The sequence below is a fragment of the Cheilinus undulatus genome, linkage group 6 (assembly GCF_018320785.1).
Source record: "Cheilinus undulatus linkage group 6, ASM1832078v1, whole genome shotgun sequence".
NCBI classification, from domain to species: Eukaryota; Metazoa; Chordata; class Actinopteri; order Labriformes; family Labridae; genus Cheilinus; species Cheilinus undulatus.
The window spans coordinates 31546356-31567030 of NC_054870.1; the positions used below are offsets into that span (position 1 = coordinate 31546356).

General features: G+C 38.0%; 1 protein-coding gene across 3 annotated transcripts; it reads right to left on the minus strand.

Moving 5' to 3' along the window:
* Positions 1 to 4182: 4182 nt before the first annotated feature.
* On the minus strand, positions 4183 to 16171 carry ubac2 (UBA domain containing 2). 3 transcript variants are annotated; one of them, XR_005992032.1, is made up of 11 exons: positions 16025 to 16171; positions 15479 to 15603; positions 12601 to 12720; positions 12074 to 12180; positions 11527 to 11650; positions 11363 to 11410; positions 10981 to 11089; positions 10076 to 10218; positions 9751 to 9897; positions 7939 to 8056; positions 7568 to 7659 (listed from the first exon to the last, which is right to left on the minus strand). XR_005992032.1 is itself a non-coding variant. In XM_041789912.1 (10 exons), the coding sequence occupies exons 1-10, from the start codon at positions 16053 to 16055 to the stop codon at positions 7552 to 7554; spliced, it is 1062 nt and encodes a 353-aa protein (XP_041645846.1). In that variant the 5' UTR covers positions 16056 to 16171; the 3' UTR covers positions 4183 to 7551. The 3 variants fall into 3 exon arrangements, 1 of the variants encoding a protein (XP_041645846.1); XR_005992031.1 differs by having other exon boundaries at positions 7939 to 8077; XM_041789912.1 differs by lacking the exon at positions 7939 to 8056 and having other exon boundaries at positions 4183 to 7659.
* Positions 16172 to 20675: the final 4504 nt, after the last annotated feature.

Here is a 20675-nt window from a genome sequence, read left to right on the forward strand (position 1 = left end):
CAGGACAATTTGATCCAGGACCACCCCTGGCCAAAGTGAGGCCCTAAGCAGAGTCTGATAAGAGGCCCCCCAACACTGCCGTCACCATCGCCCCATCATACTCACTTAACAATATTCAAAAGTATCTTAAAATAACTAAAGGATATATTAATACAATAATAAGAAATACAAAATCTTTGCAATTTAGCCTAAGTTAGTTGCATATTAAAGACACAGTTCTTATGAAAACTATAAGGATTATAAGGATATTTTCAATTTCCATCCGTCTAAAAAAGTGATCACTATGGGTTAATTATTTGCATCATAACATTAATCCCACTTTATTAGCGATCTGTTTTATTGTATGGCCACCCCATCTGAAACAAAACATACAATGTAACAAAAACATGAACCTTGGTCTGGACCCTCAGGTGGATTTAGTGGAAAAGTCCCAGAGAATAGTACCAGATGTTTCTGGAGAAGTGCCCAAAGAAAACGCCCCATAAAAATTGCAGGAAACCTCCTTAAACTTTATGGGTAAATTACCTTGAGTTTTCGAACATAACTCTTGAGGAAACATAAACCAGTGTTAATTTTGGCAGCTATTTTTAATTTTAGTCTTAGTTTTAGTCTTTAATGAAACGCATTTTAGTTTTAGTCACATTTTAAATATTTCTATCCTTTTTAGTTTGAGTCTAGTTTTAGTAGACGAAAACTCAAAACATTTGAATCTAGTTTTTGTCAATAAAAAGTCCTCACATTTTAGTCTTCACATTTAGTCCAAGCACTTATTTTCTTGACTAAATCTGGTAAATCTGTTTTTTTGGCAGATTTACCCTCAGTGGAGAAATATCACTGACTTTGAAAGTCCGACAAAAACTACATTATATTTTAGTCTAGTTTTAGTCATCTTGACGAAAACTAGACTTAGTTTTTGTCAGTTTTAGTCATCACAGATTTATTTTTGTTAGTCTTAGTCTAGTTTTTTCATGGAAAAAAAAGGCTATTGACGAATATTTTTAGTCATAGTTATAGTCGATGAAATTTACACTGACTAAAACCCACTGAAAACAGCTCTGCTGCGACCCACTTTTGGATCCTGACCCACCAGTTGAGAACCGCTGCTGTAAAACAAACCATGACCAAACTGACAGAGAGAATAGTTGGATTTACTAGTAAATTGTTTTAGCAGTGAATGTACCAGGTTGACTAAATCTGTTATGTGTGGTGTGCTGTGTTGGTCATATGGTTATACACCACGCACTTCAAAAAACCTTTTAAATCTGTCATTATCATCATGTGTGGGATCTCTCACATTTAGAAAATCTACAAAGATTTTAAAAATCCAGGCTGAAGCTACCTGGAAGCTGTAGTAGCAACATATTTACTTAGCATATCTTAACCATCATCAAGAAGTTAATTATTCCTGAATAATGACATTTAAAAACTGAGAGAGGTAGAGGAGGAGCATAAAATCACATAGAAGTCTCCCTGCTCATAAACAATGCACTGTATGCCATGACCCACAGTAGAGTAGACCTGGGTTAATAGAGCCACAGTCGGTTTACCTTAAATGACAAATAGCCCAACGCCACTGCTGATGCTTCAAGGCTACAGTCGGCTCTACTGTAAACCAGTGTTTTTTTCTGCAGACAAGGAGAAACCTCCAGAACATACATCACCATTATCTTACTGCTGCTGATGCTTCACTTAAACGTAACTCATTTTCTACACTGTGATTTAAATATTCATAATGCTTTCTCATTTTCACCCACTATGAACCCATCCAGAAACACAATACATCCCGGTTTTATAACTAAAATGCCACCCAATAGCTAAAAAAAATTCCAAACCCATAACCCCCCAAACGAGGCATGATTAATGTGAGCATTTCACAAAAGAATCTCCCTAATGAGGTTGGTTGTCTGTGAAGTTTTTTTTGCTTTAATCAGTGTCTTTAATTAAACAGTGAAACACAAAGAGACACACAGATATTAATCACTTGGGTTTAAGCTGCTTTTCAATTCGGCAGCCATTAAAAGTTGCACCGCTTGACTGATTCGACGTCAGCTGAAGGTGGATGGAACTGTGTCAGTGTGAACCCAGGAGACCTTTTAGTAAAAAAGCATGTTTCTTGAGTATCTGTGGGAGTTCAGAGGAAATTTCAAGTGCAGCGTATGCCAGATGAAAAATATAGGCTGCTCAGTGTCGTTTTGCCAACCCCTTTGTGTGTCGTGGAATAGCTGGCAAGCAGCACGCTTTTGAAATCCTCTGACATGAAGATGTGCACAAATTTCTCTACATTGATATTCAGCCACCCCGGAGCGAGACTGTCTGCTGGAGCTGTCTGCTCACTGGAATAATCAGAGCTGGTGGGTGTGGCAGAGGGCTGACTGGTAGTAACAAAAAAACAGTCCTGACTCAATGTCTCCATCTAGTGAGCACAGAAGAACCTAACAAGAACAGGTGATATTCTTCACATGTGCTGTTTTTAAAGCTACAAGTCAGGGTTTTTTCCTGCATATTTTTTTTCAAAAGTTCAAAAAACATGTGCACAGTTTTATTTCAATAGATGTTTTACCCTACGATGGATTTTTAAATCAATCAAATGCCAAAAAAACGAATGCCAAAGCGAAAACAGATTTCTACAAAGTAATGTCAATTAAAGAAAAATATGTAAGGTAAAGTAAGCAATTGCATAAATATTCACCCCCTTAAATTGACAGACCTATTTCATCAGCGGCCCAGCCAGTCAGTGTTCCTGGTTACCATTACACCATGAAGAAAAAAGAACACACAATAACACAGGTTATTGAAAAGCAGAGTCCACTTGAATCAAACGACACATGACACGTGTAAATCTGCCTAGATCAGACGGTCCTCGCAAATTGAGTGAACATGAAAAAGGGATGTAGATAGATTCTGATAAAAAATATTCTGAAATCTCTTTAACAAAGTCAGAAAACATAATGAGCTACACAAAAGAGAAGAGACAAAGTCATTGTTTTGCAAGTCAATAAGACCACAAGTCCTGAGGAAATACAAGTCCTGACTCAAGTCCTAAACAATGGATTTCGAGTCCTAAAAAAGTCATTAGCATGAGCTAGCGTTACCTATGTGTCCATTTACTTTCCTGTTAAGTTCAGTAAACGTGGCTTCAGCGTCGAGGTAATATTAGCCTCAATATTAGCAACAAACAGCCTCAATTTGGAAATTCAAATGTTGGACAAACTGATTCATTTGAACAAAATTATTCCTGTTTTAAAATAACATGCACATTTAAACATTCCCAAGTCATAAGGCTCAAGTCCAGGTGAAGTAATTGGTGTTAAAAGTACAAGTGAAGTTACAAGCCCTCTATATTGTGGAGTCCATAGTCATGTAGTTTGTGATAGACACAACTCTGAAGATTTAAAAGAAGTTAAAATATCTGCACAACGGGGAGCAGATGGCCTGCTGGGTAGGTTGCGCCCCATGTGCACGGGCAGCCAAGGTTCAAGCCCGGCCCTTGGCTCTTTTACACATCATTCACCACTCTTTCATCCTTGTTTCCGGCTCTATCCACTGTCTTATCTCTCTTTAATAAAAGCAAAAAGCTCATGAAATAAATCTTTAAAAAATGCAGTTTTTTCAAGGACTCAAAGCAAGAACAAATCTTCTACCTGAGAATCACTACCACTCAATTTCTCATGGATTGTGAGGTTTTTTTTTTACTTGACACATGATACCATTACTTTACTTGGTACAATAGTGCCATCATGTGTTAAAAAGTACCATGTTGGCAGTGTTTCCTGGGAAATTAACTATGTATGGACACTTTAACTCGTTTGCCTACAGTGACTGCAGCTGCATTAAATCAGTTACAGTGCTAAGGTTAAGTTGACGTGTTTGCATTTTTTGTGGCATTAGAACAATCAGTTAGACTGATAAAAGATTAGTTGCTGGGACTGGGGAATAAGAGGGTTAAAGACACTAGCAAAACCATTGCAGCTGATAAAAGAGAAAGGAAATTTCCTCCAACCAAAACTAAAGAGGCTATCTCTCATTACTTTGCCTTGACTGCTTAAATACAGACCATAACTCCCAACCCATGATGCAGTGTTATAAAGTGCTCCAAAATTCTAGCTGGGGAAATAGCATTTATGAAAATATTGCTGGACTATGTCACAAAAACCTCCTTACAACACCAATCATTGAGCCAGCAAGTTGATTTATTCCACAGATCAAATATGATTCATTACAGTTCACTGGAAGTCGTCCATGCAACAACTTCCTTATTACACCCATATACTATTAAATCACTCTAAAAAAAAACACATACACACAACAGACGGACTCATCTCAGTGGTCATACATCATCAATATAGTTATGCACAAAATATAAAACTAGCATCTGTCTTTGACATCAATACATAGTGGCTGCAGTTTGACTTCTTTTGCACAAAATGTTTGCACAATTTATACACACAGTTTAATACTATGCAGTGCATAGTCCATATATTTCTCCTGTCATTATATTGCATAATAAATATCTCCGGTCTTTCTTTAAGACTTGCTATGATTCATCTGCAGCTGCTGGCAGAGAAAAGACTGAATAAATAAACCTTTAGGAGTGTGTGCATATGCATGTGAGAGCATGAAATAATGTAGCAGTAGAGGGTTGTGTCTCCTCGAGAAGGCCTACTGTACACCTGTGTGAATATGTCTTTATCTGGAGTTGCCCCACAGACCCTGAGGTAGCCCTTTAAACTTGTGACCTGCAAAATAGCAATAATGGTCACCAATAATATATTTGCAATGGTGCTAGTCCCATATGTGATACCAACGTAGGTGCCAGATGCACTGAATGTCTGGTTATGTTGATGAATTGATCTAAATGTCGGTCAAAGTGCTGCAAACAAACACGTTCATAAACTCTCCAACATGCAGCCACAATGTGCTACATCATCATACTGACAATCACATTGTGCACTGTCACAAGTAGATGCAGGACCCTAAGCAGATCTGACACCCAAGCACATCTGGTACTGGCTCAACTCTACCCTTTTCTCCATTAAGCCTGGTATGCACTGCGCGACTTTTGGCTGTCCCAGACGAAAGATGACCAATCATGACGATATCTTTGGTCATGGCTCTAAATCGGTGGTCCTACGTCGCACTGTGAGACAGTTTGACAGACGGCCGTTGTCATATTCTTGCGATCGCCTGAGATAAAATTCAGTGTCAGAAATTTAAGATGACCATCTCACAGTGTGACTACTGCTACGAGCTACATCAACTAACCAACCAACAGGAATCTAACAAGACATGACTAATGATAAATGAGACACTGGTGCTAATAAACGAGTAAGCATTAGAAAGGAGACGACACCAAAACGCAGAAGTTTGTGGGATTCCAAAAAGTAGGAAAATGCTAATCTCAGATATTTTTCTAACAGTTAGAATGGCTTTGATGTTGCTTTGCTTCATTATGTATCATGGTACTGGCTGAATAGATGAATGCCGCACACTAATATGGCACACACTGATGCTGTTAACTTCTTTCATACCAGCGTATGTCGTAGTCTGCAATTCAGCTGCTTTTAGTGGGAGTGATCATTGTTTGCACACATCAAACTTGATGTCCTATGAGATTCATGTTTCAAAGTGTAGCAAGCCAGAAACATATAAGATTGCTAAAAACGCACAATCTGTAGGAGGCTTTAGGGATTACATATGGTACCGGGGGCTTCTTTGCTATCACCTCTGGTGAGATGCCTAGAGAGCTGAACGATACAGAAATGTGACATCGAGACGCCCCTGACCACTGAGTAACATCACAACAACATTACGAGTGGGATGTCTGACGCAAGAATCAAACCCCTCTCTTCATCCGCTTCATGCGGCTCTATGAATTTCTGAACTCTCCTGTACTTTTACATAGTATTTTGTCTCACTACTCACAACTGTCTTTGGAGCAAACACATTTCCTTGCCTTGAGAAAACTGGCTGAGAACCAGGCACACTATCACCTCAGAGTCATCCATTGTTGTTATTAATCTGCTTTCCACTCTGACTTGCAGCTTTATGTGGTGATGCAATCCAAGCCGCTGATTTACTTTTCCTCACCAGATATGCTGCAGCCCAATGGTCCGGCTCTGGAGCAGGGTCCAAGCACGCCTGCCCCGCCTCCAAGCACAACACGGAGACCTCACAGCAGTCTGTCATCATTCAAGGAAGCCTCACAGATTTGAGGAGCAACTGCTGCACCAAACTTTGAAATACCTGCCAGGTTACCAACAAAAGAAAAACAGGAAACTTTGAAACAGAAACCAAACATTGCTTCTTCCTCTTCTTCTGGTGGAACAAAACAATGCTTGGTGAAACGCAGCTATTTAATATCAGTGACTCATAATGCTGTGCCATCAGTTCTAGGTGCACCCTCAAACAGGTGGCTTAGTTGTGGGGGAAAAGCATATCCCCTTCCGCACTGGCCTGCCATGCCGAATCAAACCAAGTAGAGCCAAGCCGCTCAACATAATGGAAAAGCCCCTACCTATACTGCCATGAAGACCTAGTGCCTGGTGCCAAAACTGAGGAGAAGAGAGTTGAGTTGAGCTGCTACCACATTTGGAAAAGCACCAAAAGAACCAAACCAGTCAGCTCTGAAGAAATTTGGCCTCTGCCTTTGCTGTTATCAAAAGTAGGAAAGGGTTGAGCCTTGCTACTTCCCTGATCAAACACAAAGAAATGATAACTGTGAAGAAGTCGTGGTGGAATGGGTTGTATTTTTCAGGGTCCTTAAATGTAAATTTTGAAGCAGTAATCATGACCACTGCAGCTCTTCATTGGCTCAACGTTCACCGTCAACCATGTGCTGCATTCCTGCTTTTTACTCTTTTTCTCTAAATGAAAAATGTAAGGTACCAGATCTGCCAGAGCATAATATCAGTCTTTTACTCCATTATGAGACTGAAAAATTGCAGATATCATGTATTCTGATCTGTGGTTTTAAAAAATTCTCCATCCTGTTCATGTCAAATTAAGCATCTCTACAGAGTTCACCAGGGTCTGACATGTTGGCTACACAGTCACCACTTTGGAAGTAGAGAGGCAGTACAAAACAGTGGGCCTGACAAAACTCTGTTTCACATTTCTATGAATTATTGTAAGACTTCAAATGATTTTGCAACTTATCATCCTGAAAATTCATGATAACTCTGACCTGGTTAGATTCTGTTTATTTTCTATCTTTTGGAATAAGAAGTCCCACAGATCTGCTTTGAGCACTGACCCCTGTTTCACACGATGACGCCCATCTCAAGGCTATGACGTAAATGTCCTCCATTTTGTGCTTCACACTTCTCCATTAATAAGCCTGCTTCTGCTTTGAGATCAGGTCAGGTCGGCCTTGCACGGCTTCAGGGAGCAGTGACCGCTCCTTCAGATTATCTGTACAAATATTGTTTGTCCTCTGTCCTTATTCTCCATCTTTCACCATCTTCTTTTATCTCTTTTTGCTCTTCTGCTTCCATTGCTCTTGCTGTCTCTCCATCCTCCTTTGGCTCTGCTTTTCTCACTGAGCTCATCATCTCAGTGTTGCAAGAGGAAGTTGGTTGCCATGTTTATGTCGTTGTTTGAAGCTCTGAGGGCCTCCAGGGCATCAATCCTGGAAAAGCCCATTTCCACCAACCGTGCAACCTGTTGGGACAAAGAAGGCATCAGTTGAGAGACATCTTAAGGAAGCATCCACTGAGAATATTACATAAGGTTGTGCTGAATAAATTATGGCGTGGGTGGTAAAGAAGATCAAGATATTGCAAACAATATAAGCTTTCAGCCCAACACCATCACTCTCATTGCTTAATGCACAGTAAAATATCACCATAAATGTTAAGTGTGCCACCATTAAACTCTTTTTCCTCTAAATAATTTTCTCCCGGTGCTGTTTTGCATTGAATTCCTCACCATGTTACACACCAGAACAATAAGTTGATCTTGATGATGATTCAGAGGCAGAAGGAGTCGATGTGATTATGGGCTTGTTTTTTAAGGCGTTTGATGCGTAGGCCCCGTAAACAGACCGCAGCTGTCATTGCTGCAGATGTTAGTCAATTAGCTGAAAACATCAACCACCTTCACAAGTCATTGTTAGTCTTTGGACAAATGTGTCAGGCTTTGTTAAGCTGAGAAGAACTGGAACTAGTTAATGTGTCTTAAAGTAACGTAACACTCAGAAAACAGTCTAAAAAAGTCCAATTAATTCAAAAGGGCTAAACACAGGATCAATCCCCAGAATTTGCAGATAAACAATGTCAAATTAGTTTAAAGAGTGTGGCTGTAACAACCTGCCTTCATTTGTCAAAATGTCTGACAGGGCTTTTAATAAAAAATCGTCTTCTCAGTTTTAGTTTCACTGTTGACGAAACACACAATTAAATTCAGAATACAAGACTAGTTTGAAACACTTAGAAAACAGTAAAAAACTAAGTACAATTTAAGCCAAATATGACTGATTAGAGCTATGCTTGCATCAGCAGCCCCCAGCCCTTGCAGGTTATATCCACACGCCTGTGCTAGTTGCACATTGCTCAAACTGAGTGGTTGTACCTTTAATCCAACACAGCCTACGTACAGCTTTATCTCCAATTTCAAGGTCAAAATACCACCAGACTGCTACATGCAACAAGATGTGGTTTGGTTGGTCACATCCAGGTAGTTGGGAGAGTAGGGAGCGCAGGTCCATGAGCTACAGACCTAGCTACTGGTAAATTCATCTATTTCATCTTAGACACAACATCTAACATCATACTTTACATCTGCATTGTTTGTGTGAATAAATAATATCAATTATTATTGGTAAATAGTCTGACTACTAATGCTGGTGTTGACTTGAAAGGGTGATGATGTGAAGTCATAAAATTTATATCTGTATTTTTCTTTTTCCTTTACGGTAACGATATTGCAGCATTACAAAATTAGAAGATATTACATATTTAAATGCATATTCATGTGATGCAATCCTTCTTCTCTCCCAAAAAACCCAACCTGTGATAGCATATTCAACTCATATCTGAGAAGATCACTGAAAAAATATTTTATAAGTCTGTGTTCACTTATCTTTAACCACACCTGTACTTTTAAATTTTATTTCTGAGGTGTTTCAAGCTGCAAGTGACACATTTACTGAGTAGGCATTCAGAATTAAAATGCTTTAAAAATAAAAATGATGAACTTTTATTTTGAAGCTTCTTTATCATTTACTCAAATTAGCTTTAGCAGAGGTGCAGGTGAGTTTCCCTCCTTCAAAGTCTCCTCTATTTTCTTCTATGCAGTATGTGACAGTATATTTAACATCTGCTTATATTTATGAGCTCCAACTTTGCAACAGGACCAGGAACTGGCATAAAAACGCACTGCCAAGCGGCATTTGGGTGGAGTCTTGCAGGGTGATAGAACAACACACAAGTGTGAACAGCTTGCAGTGGTGAAGGCCGTTATATGGTGCAGTTGCGGCATAGTTTCAACACAGAAGTCTTAACCAGGTTTAAATTTACACATTGGGTATGTATGTTCCAATTAATCTAGGGCCAGTTTGGCAGGATTTACATTTAAAAAAAATGGTCATCAACATGATCTGTACCCTCTCTGCCCTTTAGATAGTTTTGCTGGAATTCGCACGCAAAATGGATCTACCAAGTCAGAAGACAAAAACTCTAACCAAAAGTAGAAACTGCTGAAGCGAGTAGAAAGAATAAATGAAAATTAAGAATCAAAAAGGTCTGAACCCACCTGCTCCTCAGCGACTGGAGAGTTGTCTAGTAGCGGCGGTTGTGTTGATGGCTGTGTTTGAACCTGTGGATGGGGCTGCATTGGAGGTCGGTTCTGCCCTCTGTGTCTTAGTGAAGGGAACAACCTGGTCCACTGTAGCAACCCAGGCTATACAGACAAACAGGCAGGATCAGGTAGAAAGTATGATCTAAAGAATGTAGATCTCATGTAGTACAGTTGCAAATACTGGCATCTGCTGCTAAAAGCAAGTTTACAATGTGCTTGTCAAAATGATATATGCATCAGTCCATCAATAAGTCTGCAGTATGTGTGAGTGTCCCTCTACCTGTTGCTGTTGTCTAGCATTCCTCCTGGCCTCGTTGTACTGGGCTAGCAGCAACTGTTGGTCCAGCATGTCCATCCTCTGTTGTCTCTGGATGTCTAGAGTGGCACCCATCCCCAGGGGAGTCTCATTGTTCGGTTCAGAGCCTGATGACAGCAGATGTTAATAACAAATTAGTAAGAACAAAAGCACATAACACTGTGTAAACCATCTGCAAATAGTACTATGTACAAAATGAAACAGCTGTCTTGAACAAACAACTCCTTATTGAGTCCACAATTACATCAATCCATCCCAGAAAAAACAGAATGTTATCACTGGGAGTCACCAAAGATTTCAGGAGCTATTGGAGTACCTTTTAGTATTTGTACAGGGCATCTGCCCTCATGTCTCGCCCTTGCTCTCTGATTCCTGTTTCCGATTCTATCCACTGTCCTCCGCTATCAATAAAGGCATAAAAAGCCCAAAAATAAGTCTTTAAACAAAAAAGAAACCAAGACATTATAAATAAAAATACTCTACAAAAAAGTACTAACAAGCATTACTGAAAGGGTAGGCCCTTTCTTAATCAAACAGAACTTTTAATAACTTATTATAGAAGATTTCATATTACAGATCAGTTATTCTACTGTTGGTAAAGAAATCCGTTCATTAGATCAATTTACATGATTTTGTCATAAAAGGTTATTTTTAGGAAAAGGGAATTAAAGATATGAGTAGAAAGTTGGCATACAAGCTATTAGTTTTACAGCAGTGTTTAAAAGCATCATATTGTCAAAATTACTTAAAATAATCTCTACTTAATTAGACAGAGAAAGACTTTAACATCATCTTTAGCCATGCATCACTCATCACAGAGCAATGATTGACCAGTAATTAAACGTGTGACTAATAATTATTGGACTCACTGGAAAAGAGTGGCTCCAGACAATACCGTCCAATACGAGACACCCAGATGGGTAAAAAGAGGAGCTTCTGCAAGCGTAGAAAATTGGAGTGGTACAGTCCGCCTGAGATCTGCATGACAAGTTTGGATAAAAAGAAACAAAACTTAAAATTAAAATGTAATGGGTTATGTAAAAAACTGGATTATGTAACACTACAGCGTGTGAACTGGCTAATGTATTTGCTAACGCCACTAACGTGAGAGGTTGACACCACACCCTTTATAACTTAAACTCTGTTTAGCTAACTATTTTGGTAATCTTGTAAACACGTAGGCCTAGTGCTGAGATACCAGTACACTTCTATGAATATAAAGTAAATGACAAGAACGATTAAGGTTCTCACCAATCCACTGAGTGCAAGAAGCCACATAAAGGGGCTGGAAGTCAGCAGCTGTGCCAGAGATGACAGAAACAATAAGACTGTAATGCAGGTATCCTCAAGAATTTTACAACATAAAAAATACAGGTACATACCCACATATCAAAACTGTCAGTGAACAGGCTTACCTGCAAGCTAACTATGTAGACCAGAGACTTGTTGGTGATGTGGATGTGGCCCAGAACTTGGGTGACAGGCATCTGTGGGATCAACAAGTAGAAAGGCACAAACAGAGAAAAGACTGGAGCTAGCCTGTGAAAAAATAAAAAAAAGGCAAGAGGCTGCAATTAACTGGAATAGACAGACAGAGTAACAACATTTCTAAAGAGTCTGCAAATGAAGCATGAAAAAGACAAGGCTGTATGCTGCTGTCACAGTCCACCACCATCCAAATACTGTATGCCCAAATATAATCCCTGAAGGGGATTAAGAATTTTAAAAACTTAATACCGCCCACGGCTTACATGGAGATATGAAGGGGTGAAAAATGAAGATTTTCCACTTAAGTGACATGTAGTTTGAATACTACCTCCACACATCACACCTAACTATTTACATTGTCCTAAATGTGTTACTGACCATAGCATCAACAAAGGAAAGCTTTTTTTTTACATATATGCTGCATTAGTGAGGCTCAACATGGACTAGGACTACCGAAGTGACCAAGCTACTCACAGTCCTGCAGGCAGGTCCTCCACCTCATAATTAAATACAAACTGGAAAGCCCGGGCCAGCAGGAAGTCCATCAGGACAGAAAGAAACCAAGTGCCCATCAGGAAGGACTAGGAAGGGGGGGAAGTTAGATTAAAAACAAAGCAAAACAGAAACCAACGAAAAACAAATCTATAATCTACCCCTGTCTTGAAAGAGAAAGTATCCAACATTGGTTGCATAGGCAGGCACTATAACCAGTAACTATGAAGTAGGAAATAAGGAAGCCGTTTTACTCCTGACCTAAGAAGAAAATGTAGCAAAACAGCCTAACTTTACTGTGACTAATTATGAAAATGTTTATGATGTTTGTTATGGTCTTGAAAATACCTTAGTGAAGCATGAGTAAACAGGGTGGGCAAACCTCAAAGTTTGTCACAGCATGAAGTGACAGTGACTTTAATCATATTCAATGAATTCTAAATTTTGTGGCATCAAGTGTGTGTACTCCATCTATTCATCTTTCAGTGTTTTTTTTTTTGGTTACATACAGCAAACTTCCTGGTGCCGAATCTCCTCTCAAAGATTCTGAAGTTGTAGATGAGCAGGCTGCTACAGAAGGCGTCCTTCACATCTAAACAGACCAGCCTGCCTAAAAACAGCCTCCACACCTACAAGAAGGACAGCAAAGTTATAGAAACATAGTTCAATACATGACAATTTGTAATAATGCTCTTAATCAATGCAGCAGTGCACAAAATTTGACTGGCTCATCTAAAATATCTACTCACAATAGTCACAAACACCAAAGCAGAATAAAAAGGGATTAAAACATTAACTTCAAACCCAGTGCCATTTAGTAGTTTTTAAATGGCTTGGTTTGAAAATGTGAATGGAATGACTAAGATGTAATCTTATAGCCTGAATGTGGTATTTCTACACAGGGACAACAAGTGTTTGTGTTATTATGGTACGGCTGATGTTGTTGGTTCTTTTGTTCATTCAGCCTCTTGTTCTGACTCTTTGCAGTTTCAGTAATGTAGTAAATGCAGCATTGCAATTATTTGTACTGTTTGAATGTCATAATAACTCATTTTCTAGCATAAGTCAACACAGAGCATCTATACAGATTCCATTGTGTGATAACCTATTAAATGCTTTTTGAAAATTTATAGTTTCCTTTCTATCCATTGCCAGCCTCTCTTGTTTTGTTGCTCTAACTGCTCTTTACTGTATTTAGCAGAAACTTAATCTATCTTTCAAAGATGTTTTCTTCTGAAATCTATTTTTTTAATTGCACCTTTTTAGAAAGATAAAGTGACATACAGTGCTTAACAAATTTATTAGACCACCCTAACCCTAACCAAAGTAAGGTTTATGCCACAGCTGCCCTAAATTAACAGCATTGGTAATTACCAAAATCAGTTTTTATGTTCCTGCAATGGTTAATACACCAATATGGAGAAGCTTTTTCACCCCAATGATATTTTTAATGCTAAAATATAATTATTATTGTTATTCATGAATTTGCAAATTTACTGATTTACAAAAAAACTGAAAGAAAAAAAAACAGTAAAGCACATTATTATTTCTTGATTAATATGTCAAATTATAGTTATTTACTTGCATTCCTGAACAGAAAATTAGTTTTAGTGGTTAAATGTTATGCTTGATTAATTTCGGACTTCTCAGAGAAGCCCAGTGAGCCGGCTCAAATTTGGGTATAAAAAGGTGAATTTAGTTTGAAATCCCTCATTCCTGTTCAAAATGGTAAAACATGGAGAGCTCACTGAAAATGAAAGAGTCTGCATTAAAGCACTTCATGATGCTGGATGGTCTCTGAGACAAATATGACAGGTGGTCTAATAAATTTGTTAAGCACTGTATACAAACATAAAATTTACACAGAAATACTTCTAAGGCACAGAAAATATACAGAAAGACAGAAATAAACAAATTCATAAAGAAAGAAAGCATCTTATGTAATTCTTGAATGGCAATTATGTTGAACAATATTGCATTATCTCAGTATTTCATGCTCTCAAATGGCCAAATATCCTGGTACATGACTTTTAAGGTAATGTGATAAATTGTTCCCAAATTTTAACGAAATTCTGTATTTTCCCTTTAGTAGCATAATTCAGTTTTTCCATGACTGGACAATAAGATACTCTTCAACCAGTGCCAACCTGTAGGCATGTCAGTTTTTTCCTTGATACTGCAAACAGTGTTTGGCCTGAAGTGAGCATAGAGTAACAGCTGTCTTTTGTTGTATCTGAAAGAATCAGTTCAGGAAGAATCAATGTCTGAGGGTAGACAGGAAGCCTAACAGAGACAATATCATGGAATTTTGGATGACTTTTTTTCCAAAATGTTTTAATTTTGGGCAGCTTCAAAGCTTCAAAAATAATGTGCCTTCATCCAGGCCACATTTGATACATCAATCAGACTCTATCAAAGCCATTCAACAAGGAGGGTGATACATATGTACAATAATTAATTTAAATTGCAGCTTGGAACAGGTACTGACAGTCTAGCTATGTGCACTTTGGCAGACTCTGTTCTAATTATCTCTTCATCTAAGTCTCTGGACCAGGCCAACCTCTTATTCTGTTGCTAATCTTGAGAATTATTTACAGTAAGTTTCTTTAGAAGGAAAACCTGGCCACAACCATCAAGGTTATCTAGTATGACTTTTTTCAAGACTTGACATAGAAGGTCTAAAAGGGGATTGATTTAAAGCATTAAAGGGTCACTCATTATCTATAGGTACTTAAAGAAGTTTTTTGGAGGGTTACTGTACTTTCTTTGCACAGATTCAAAACTATAGAGCAAATAATTTTCATTATACGAGTCCATGATTTTGCTAATCCCCCTCTCTGCCAATTGTTTGAAGCCAGGGTCATCTCTACCTGGTGAAAGTCTTTGGTTTCTCTAAACTGTATTGTAGTGTAAAGCTAGATATATCTGATTTTATGTTTAACTGTGCTTGTGTTTTGTTTCAGACTTTTTTCCTTCAAACCTTCTCTTAATTGTTTTAGCTTTTAATCCATTCTAAATTGCATTGCATTACTTTCTTGCTTTAATGACATTTCAAGACCTACCTTTTTGTTTTCATTTTAATCTTATTCTTCTTGACATTTTATGTTACATTTAGTTTGATTACGTGATGATTTTTGCAGACTACTCTCTGTTTGGCCAGATTTTTTTTTTTCCTTTTTTTGGCTTATTTTCATCATTTTATTTTCCCCAGTTTCTGGCTTTCCTGTTATACCCCTATAAAGAACACCTGTTTATTATTAGTATTATTATTATCAGTATTATTATTATTATTATTATTATTATTACTATTATCAGACAGAGAAGCACCTGGGCTAAAAGCTTAGTCAGAAAGGACCTGTGGGTCCAACTGTGACACTGGAAACGCACCTGCTGTTGTTTTATGACAGCCTGTAGGTTGTATTCAAACAGTTCCTGGTACTGTGGCAGCAGGATCAACATCACAGTCAGCCCATTGAGAACCAACAGGAGGCCTTTGGACAGAGGAGCCTTGTCTGTGCCCAACACACAACAAACACACTCAGACACACCATTACGATCAGACCGTGACACCGTTTCTTTCTTGCTCCAGCAGCTTTGCAAATGTTGACCAACAGTGTAGCTACGGAAGAGCAGCTAATGAGTAAACAGAGGAGGAACACACACTAATTTACCTGGTTACTCTGAAAATATCTTTTCAACTGTCCAGTATTTCAAAAAAGGTAATGAACGACGACAACCGAACGAGAGAAAAATCAAGATGTTGTTCTCATATTCACTACATGTGGCTGTAAATGATAGATACCGCTTCCAGTAAATGAATGACAGCAACATGCTAATACCAGTCAGCTAGGCTAGCTGTTACCATTGACAAGAGTAACGTTAGCGGGGAGAGGGCAAACAGCTGCCGTTAAACGATAAATTGAGGATACTTACACAGGCCCCGAGACCCAGTGGTGGTAAACATGGTGTCTTAATGCGTTACCAAATCCAACCAGAGCCTGCTAACCCCAAGACAAGACGAAACAAAAACTAAAATGCCGAAATAAAGTTGGAGAAGGGATCCATGCTGTGACTGTAACGGGAAAGAGACAGTAGGAAGAGATGGCAGTCCGTGAAGCCCAAAATGTGTCCTTTCGCGTTTTGTTGATATAAGAGAGAAAATATCCAACAGATGGCGCTCTTGCTCTGCTTTAAAGACTTACTTTTTTTTTTTTTTTTTTTTTTAACTGATAACCTTCTCTTTATAACACCGTTGAAGAAAGGTGAACATTGACAGAATACCTGTAGTATGTAGTTAACCAATCATATTTACCTCCATTTATTACAGTGGGAATGAAATAAGATTCCCATTTTATTGTTCGTTATTTTTTTCAATTTATGTAACTTTTATTCGAACAAAAAATGTGCAATACTTTATACCAATAATAAAACAACATAAAACACAAAGAAAATGAAGATAAAGTTAGATATAAAAGGATAAAATGCCACGATTATTATATTTATTATGAACTGTTCTTTGATAATAACACTATTTATAATCATTTTAATATGTGCCATCATTATTATAAGTAGTAGTATTAGTAGTGGTATCATGTTTGTTAATTATATCATTATTATTATGATTATTATTGTTTTACTATGATTATCCTCAGTAGTAGTAGGCCAGTTGGATTTCATCATTATAACAGTTATCATTATTATTATGTTAAATGTAGATGAAATAGCATGGTATCATATCAGTATTATTAATCTGAAAATGCTTAGAAATTTTAAAAGATGAAACTGAGAAATCTGATTGTTTTTGGAAGATTATGTCCCATTTCAAATTTGATACTAGTGACCTGTTTGAAAAAAAAATGGGGACAGGGTTATGTTTACCTCTTTGTAGCATTATTTCTTTTCACAATGCTTTTTAGATGTCCCAACTTTTTAGGAAATGGGCAGTGTGTTTTGAAAGCAATGCAGCATACAAACCCTAGAAAAGAGAATATATATATATATATATATATATATATATATAATGTCTTAAAATGTTAATAAATAAATAAAAGAAACAAGGAGAGAAAGAAATTCAACACCACTACATTAATTAACCATTAATGTTTCTGAAAATATTTATCTATTCATTTTTTTGTCATAAAGCTATTGTAAGCAAACCTGAAATTGTGACCCTGATGGCACACTGGAGTGCACCCATAGGTAACTGGCTTGTCTCTATCCATAGAAATCTTCAGCATAATGACCGCTAAGAGATCCATACCCTCAGATTTAAACACCTATGCTGCTGGGATAATTGTCTGGCTTTCAGGTATTTCATCAGGTGACGGGCAGTCTTCTTACCCATGATGCCACCCTGCTGTTCTGTCATGCAAAATATAAAAAGGAAATATCAAGGCTGTTGAGTGCTGATATAACAATATTTGATCTGTAACCTCATCCTCTCTGACCATTAGCTCTGTTTGTTATATGAGTTCATGGGTTGTGGTTCATGTGTTGCAGCCATGTGGTCAGCTTTGATGTGGTCAGAATGATACTAATGCTAATTATCCATGAGGGCCTGAGTCAGATGTGACTGCATAAAGTCCACATTAATGACTTTTTCTTATGGTCGTCTGGCCTTACACAGCCAGTGTCATATCTTGTCAAGGTCCTGACTTCCTTTAGCAGAGGCCCTGCTTTGTCTTACACTACAGGCTGCCACTTTTATTCACATCAAACTGTGCGTATAAAGCCTACCGTCATGCCTGGCTGTGATAGCTCCTGAGGCAATTGATCCAATACTTCTTCTACGTCCAAGTACATTTGAAAAGATATGGTGAACAGCTGTGTAATAGTGTTGCATTCCCCCCTCATCCACAGAGGCAGTGGTGTGTTAGTTCCCATTGGTTAGTTCCCAGCCATTAGGTCTATTTGGCTGCCTGTGGTCAGATGTGACTGCAGAGCAGAGCTCAGGAACAGCTTGCTAATTGTGTTTCAGACCTTCTCTGTCACTGATGTAGGAGTGAGGTCTAAAAAGGTTGCTTTGCCCCTGTTCTCAATCAAAGATAATCAGATTAAACAGGGCGGAGATGTGTGTTTGTGTGTGCTTACCAATAAAGAGACTCCAGATTTGGAGACAGCCTTGACTCCTGCTGTTTGCTTTGTTCATTAAGAGGAGATGAGCAGATGGTTTGCTGGTCTGTTGTGCACTACACACAAGCAGGCACACACACATGCAAACACACATACACACTTGCATGCTCGGTCCTGTCACCTTAGCTTTATCCTCCATTTATCTTTTCCATTACACATCTCTCGGCAGGACAATGCTACCCAGTGAATTGTGAGGGATGTGTGTGTGTGAAACAGAAGAGCAACACTGAATGAAGTCACAAACCTTTTTAGTCAAGACGGCTACTGAGGTGGTCATCTGAAAAGCTGATGACTCATTCACACATTCATTTACGTGAATCATTGCTATTCACTTGTCATCCTCTCTGTATTCAGGAAGAATTGCTGCTGAGAGAAGTATTGTTTCAGTCCTGCATCACAGCTTATCTGTGTGTGTCCAGGAAACGGCACACTGCACTTTTAGACAAGGATGCATTAAAACTAAATCTGTCCCACGGTAAAGATGTATTTAAACAGAATTAATGTAAAAATATATTACTTAAGACTTAAAGCTCCCATGAGAAGTTTTGAACTGGCTACTAAAGAGCCTGAATTTAATACTGAAGCCTTTGTTTGACAAACAAAAACACACAAGATCATCAACATCAAGAAAGTTATTTCTATACTCTCATTTTAATGCCTGAAACCAGTGTCTCATAGGTGCCAAACAAGACTTATTTAAGCCATAACAGCCTGATTTAAATTCCCCACAGCAAAGTTTAATAACCCTTTATGGGACAAGGAACCATATATGGTCACTTCAGTTGACTTCCTTTGTGGCCTCCCCCCAACTTTCTGTTATGCAGTATAGTTTTTCTCAGCAAATCAGTGGAGATCAGCCAAAGTGACATCACACCATTTGACCAATAAGCAGTGGCCCTGAGTGTCTCAAACTTCCTGTTTCCTCCAGAACTTGCAAAATGCAGTTTACATCTCTGTCAGTCCCACACCAATGGCCCTAACGTCATAACTATGGTAAGCTGATGAAATTCAAAAAATTATAAAGCAGAACAGAAGTGCTAAAAGTCATGATAGGTTTTGTTTGTGTAGGATTTCTAGCAATAACTGCAGTTTTAGTTTTTAAAAAATGCAGGTGGGTGTAAAATACTGTCTTTATCAGGACAGATGGTCATTTCATTAAACCATACAGATTTTTTTTTTTTTTTTGACAAAGAACTTATTTTAATGTAGATTGACAGTGTGATATAGTGCAGTTAGATGTTACCATAGGAAGAAAACAATTTAAGAGGGATCTAGTGTTAAATTTCACTAATTTAAAGCAATTTTCTTTATTATATACACAGCAAAATAGGTGTGATTTTTATTCATTTTTACATTCCTATAACAGTTTCATTTTCCTTATCTGGTTTATATCAGTTTTCATTTTCACTGAGGTCATTATGTCTGCTTAAATTTATTTATTAAATCAATTTTTGTGTTTCTTTTTTTGTTTTCTGTTGTAATTATCAGGCAAAACAAATGTTAGAAACAGTGACATATATGTGTTCAGTCAGTTTTAAAACAGTATCACAGTTTTATTAAACTTAAATGACATAAATCAGTTTATATTTCATTGTGAGTCTCATCACTGCTAAAGTTTACTTAGTTATTCATTTTTTTGTTTGCTAGTTCCCATTTGAATTGTAAGAAAAAACTGGTGGTTACCACCATTACCTATATAGTAATTTTAAGCCAGTTGTGTCTTTCCTTCAAAGAGGTTAGAATCTAAAGGCAGCCTCACCAACTCTAATGCCCCTGACCCTGTCAGCAGACACCGGGGCCATTTCAGACGAGTCTGTGAGCTCTGACTTGTCCTTGTTTTATGCCCTATGTCCTCAGTTTCATCAAGAGGCAGCATTTCGAGTCCTTTTTGAAGTTTCATTATGCACCTTGAAAATAATTGTCATTTTTGCCTTTCTTTTTCCACCATTAACACGTTAAAAATACACTTCAAGGATTTTTTAAACCATAAACGGCCAAGGGACCTGATACAGTCACCCCATTGACCTTGATTTTCACCATGATAATGTATAAATGTATGTAAGTGACAAAAGTAAAACAAGTGTGGAGATATCCACTATTAATGCTCTAGGGTTTAAATTTTGAAAATCCAAGTATTTCCATGAATGCCCTGTAAAGGATTAATAAGTGATGTGTTTGACTGTTAAGAGAAAGTGGAATGATTTTAGATATACATCTGTAAGGCCAGCCACACACTAGATGATTTTTAAATCTGAAACTATTTTAAAAATGTGAGAGACCACAGACATAAGGACAGTCAGACAGACACTCAGATCACTGGAGACCACACACCTGCCGACCTGCCAGCGACCTTGCGTTATCACGAGACTTCAGAAAAAAACTAAACATGGATGTCTGTCAATATATCCTCTTGCTGTCCCTCCACAACAGGCTGTCCTGACATGCATTACAG

Bases quoted from the DNA above. Each gene is read 5' to 3' on its own strand.
- ubac2 (XM_041789912.1), bottom strand. From the start codon at position 16,055: ATGTTTACCACCACTGGGTCTCGGGGCCTGT. The intron at 12,721-15,478 runs GTGCGTTTCCAG...TCCTTCTTGTAG, and splicing joins CTGTCATAAAACAACAGCAG to GTGTGGAGGCTGTTTTTAGG. The intron at 7,660-9,750 runs GTGGGTTCAGAC...TTGTCCCAACAG, and splicing joins CTCCAGTCGCTGAGGAGCAG to GTTGCACGGTTGGTGGAAAT.